General features: G+C 51.3%; 1 protein-coding gene across 1 annotated transcript; it reads right to left on the bottom strand.

The window, feature by feature from the left end:
* Positions 1-858: 858 nt before the first annotated feature.
* On the bottom strand, positions 859-2,609 carry LOC123134313 (expansin-B11). Its single transcript, XM_044553584.1, has 4 exons — positions 2,300-2,609; positions 2,082-2,194; positions 1,749-1,945; positions 859-1,643 (listed from the first exon to the last, which is right to left on the bottom strand). The coding sequence occupies exons 1-4, from the start codon at positions 2,520-2,522 to the stop codon at positions 1,313-1,315; spliced, it is 864 nt and encodes a 287-aa protein (XP_044409519.1). The 5' UTR covers positions 2,523-2,609; the 3' UTR covers positions 859-1,312.
* Between the last annotated feature and the right edge of the window lie 731 nt (positions 2,610-3,340).

The following is a 3,340-nucleotide window of genomic DNA, read 5'->3' as shown; positions in this document are numbered from 1 at the left end:
CTCTGCCTCTGCCTCTTCGTGTACTACTTTCTTTTTGGAGAACTGCATGTCTCATCGTCGAAGAACAACCAGAGTAACAGAGGAGGGCCGGAATCACTATTCTGACCCTTTCAACGAACTTTGTCATAAAATGAACTCGACGTGAAAGTATTTCACGATCTGACCCTTTTAGCAACGCCACAGCCCGCGGCGTTTCTGTCCAACATAGAAACGCCGAGGTAGCTAGCATTTCTGACCAAGAAGAAACGCCGAGGTAGCTAGCGTTGCGGACCAGGTAAGAAACGCCAAAGGCGCTGGCGTTGCTGCCATCATTGAAACGCCAAGGGACCATGGCGTTGCTGACCTCTTTGGTCATAATTAATTAGCCTTATTAGTTAGGCTGTTCATCCACATTTCACATGTGCATGGAAAAGGGCAGCAACGCCATGGTCATTGGCGTTTCAATGATGGGCAGCAACGCCAGCGCCTTTGGCGTTTCTTACCTGGTCCGCAATGCTAGCTACCTCGGCGTTTCTTCTTGGTCAGAAACGCTAGCTACCTCGGCGTTTCTATGTTGGACAGAAACGCCGCGGGCTGTGGCGTTGCTAAAAGGATCAGATCGTGAAATACTTTCACGTCGAGTTCATTTTGTGACAAAGTTTGTTGAAAGGGTCAGAATAGTAAAAAAGTACTTCACAATTACACGGTCCATGAAGAATGAAGGACAGAGTGTGAAAAACATCAGTGCTCATAGGAAGAGCTCTGCACATTTTGGGCAGGTTCCGCAAATGTAGTGCACCCCCAGCGAGGAGCGGCTCAGGTGCAGTTTGCAAGCAGTAATACACACACTGAGAGTTGAGAGAGTGACTTTACGCTTGGTAATTAAACTGAATAAAGTGCCTGGAATTGCAGATTTCAGTACATAAATTATCTGATGGTAAAAGTTCATTCCTCTCAAGGATTGCACTGCAAAAAAAAACACTCACACAACTTGATACATCGGCATGCAACTTTAGTTGCACTGCACTACAAGCTCTTCTACTCATCAACAAAACAGAGGAAGAGAAGTAAAATACAGACAAATCGACGACACGCATCACTAGGGGAGTGCCGAGAGACCATGGAGGGAAGAGCTAGCACAATCTTTGCATGACCTACTCTTCCTCTTCTGACACAGCCTCCTGCCATTCCCGGACGCATATTCGTATAAATATAATCCCCGCAGTAGAAATTAACCCACGGTTCTAAATTACTACGACCACACTCTGCACTGCATTACTTGGTTACTAGCCAAGCACGTACGGTGCAGTGTAAAAGCTGACGAAGCTGTAACTTAGGGGTAGTTAACCAAGGAGCGGTAGGTGGCTCCGGCCGTCCAGCTGGCGGGGATGACGTTGTTGACGACGAGCTTCCTGCCGGAGTCGGAGGTGAGCCGGAGCGAGAAGGGCCCGCGCAGCGGCTTGCCGGTGTTGGAGTTGAGGCGGTACAGCGCGCCCCAGTTCTGCGCCATGGGCGTCCAGGTGCCGCAGTTGGCCTCCATGAGGTCCACGGCGTTGAGGTCGCCGTCGTCGTCCTCGAACTCGATCAGGACCTCCAGGTAGTAGGGGTTGGAGCCCTGGTCCACCTTGAAGGCAATGTTCATGCCAGGATACTTGCATGGCACCCTACGGTTAACGGAATCACCGAGATTAAATTAGCTTAGTTATTATAATGCAGTCTCTATTAATTTCTGCTGCAAGCGCAAAATTCTTCGCTGAATTAGTATGTACCTCTTGTACTGGATCTTGATGATACCGCCGGCCCGGAGTTTGTCGGCCATGCCAGGCTTCGCCATGGCGCCCATGGAGGTGCCGCTCATGTCGAAGTGTGCGGCCTCACCGAGGCAGGCGGCCCCGGCGGGGCACTTGTCGGTGATGACGACGGTCGCCGGCTGGCCGGAGCATGCCTGGTTGCCTGTGCATTTAACCTGCGTACGCGCGCCACATGAATTCATTTAGTTAGGACTGTAAAATGACTCTTAACGGGGTGGAGCTACACGAAGTCAGCACGCTGTGTAGGGGTCACAGAAACTGTGGACGTGTGCGTGTGTGTGTTATCCTGACCTCGTAGCACGCTCCGCAGCCCTTGCCATCTCTGTAGAGCGACGGGTTGCCGGCGGCGATCATCGACGAGAACGGCCGGTTCCCCACAGCGCTCTGGTAGCCACACGCGCCACCTGCATTTTTTGCCTGGTTTTAGCTCCATCGACCGACGCCGTGCGGTGCAGTTAATGTACTACAGTACGTTCTACTCCCAGCGGAGTAAGCATGCAAGCACTAACCGTCGCTTCCGTCGCCGTTGGGGGCGCCGTAATACGTCGCGCCGCCGGCTAACCAGCCGCCGGAGCCATAAGCGGCAAACGACGAGGGGGTAGAAGCGGTGTGGTTCTTGTGGGCCTTGATTGCAGGCCTGGGGAGCTTGCGAGAACAAGCAATGGGGCTCACAAGAAGTGAGAGCACAACCAGTGCGCTAAGTAGCGCTAATAAGGTGAAAGATTTCGCCATTGCTGCTTCGAGCTTGCTCGGGAGAGGATATGGACTAGATATGGTGAGCTCAAGTGTTGCTTGGTGAGTTGCAGGGAGTGTCCATGGGGCGGGTATTTATAGGGTACTTTGTGGGGATGTAGACGTACGTGGCAAGAGATGTGGGGATTCTGCTTCTGGTAAATTATTGAGGAGAACGTGACTGGTTGGTGCTAAAGCAGGATAGGCTAGGCGAACTACTCCCTCTGTCCTAAAATATAAAATCGTTTTTAACACTATACTAGTGTCAAAAACATTTTTATATTATATGATGAAGGGAGTACTTTTTAATCTCTGCATGCAGCACCAACAAAATTTATAGGACAGACAATGGATTGCGAAGTACATTTCACAACATACCATTAAGAATTTTAATCCAAAAGTAGGTGTTGTGCTAAGTTTATTCACATAAAGGTGTGTTGGCAGCCTAACATCAGTCCATATAAGACCAACGCATGTGAGCCGTTGATCTCAGCTACATCGAACAACTGATAGTGCTTCCTATGAAAGCGAGACATGGAGAAAACTCTAGTCAGTCCCCAGTGGTGGCTGCCATTGTGAGACCGAGAGAGCGCACAATATACCTAGCCATCCCTCGGGCCAGGCCGGGCCTAACCAAGCCCGACGAAGAAAACCCAGGTCCGGGCCCGGCCCGGTACGGGCGTCGGGTCTAAAAAATCAGGCCCAAGTCTGGCCCTATCGTGTAAAAGCCTACCAGGCCTCTTCGGTAAAACGCAAATATGGCGGGCCCGGGCCCGGCCGGCCTTTGGGCTTGAAATTTAGGCCCGAGCCCAGCCCGT

Source organism: Triticum aestivum, chromosome 6B (genome assembly GCF_018294505.1).
Source record: "Triticum aestivum cultivar Chinese Spring chromosome 6B, IWGSC CS RefSeq v2.1, whole genome shotgun sequence".
Taxonomy (NCBI): Eukaryota; Viridiplantae; Streptophyta; class Magnoliopsida; order Poales; family Poaceae; genus Triticum; species Triticum aestivum.
The sequence above is the reverse complement of the archived record's forward strand: the minus strand, read 5'-3'. Positions and strand labels throughout refer to the sequence as shown.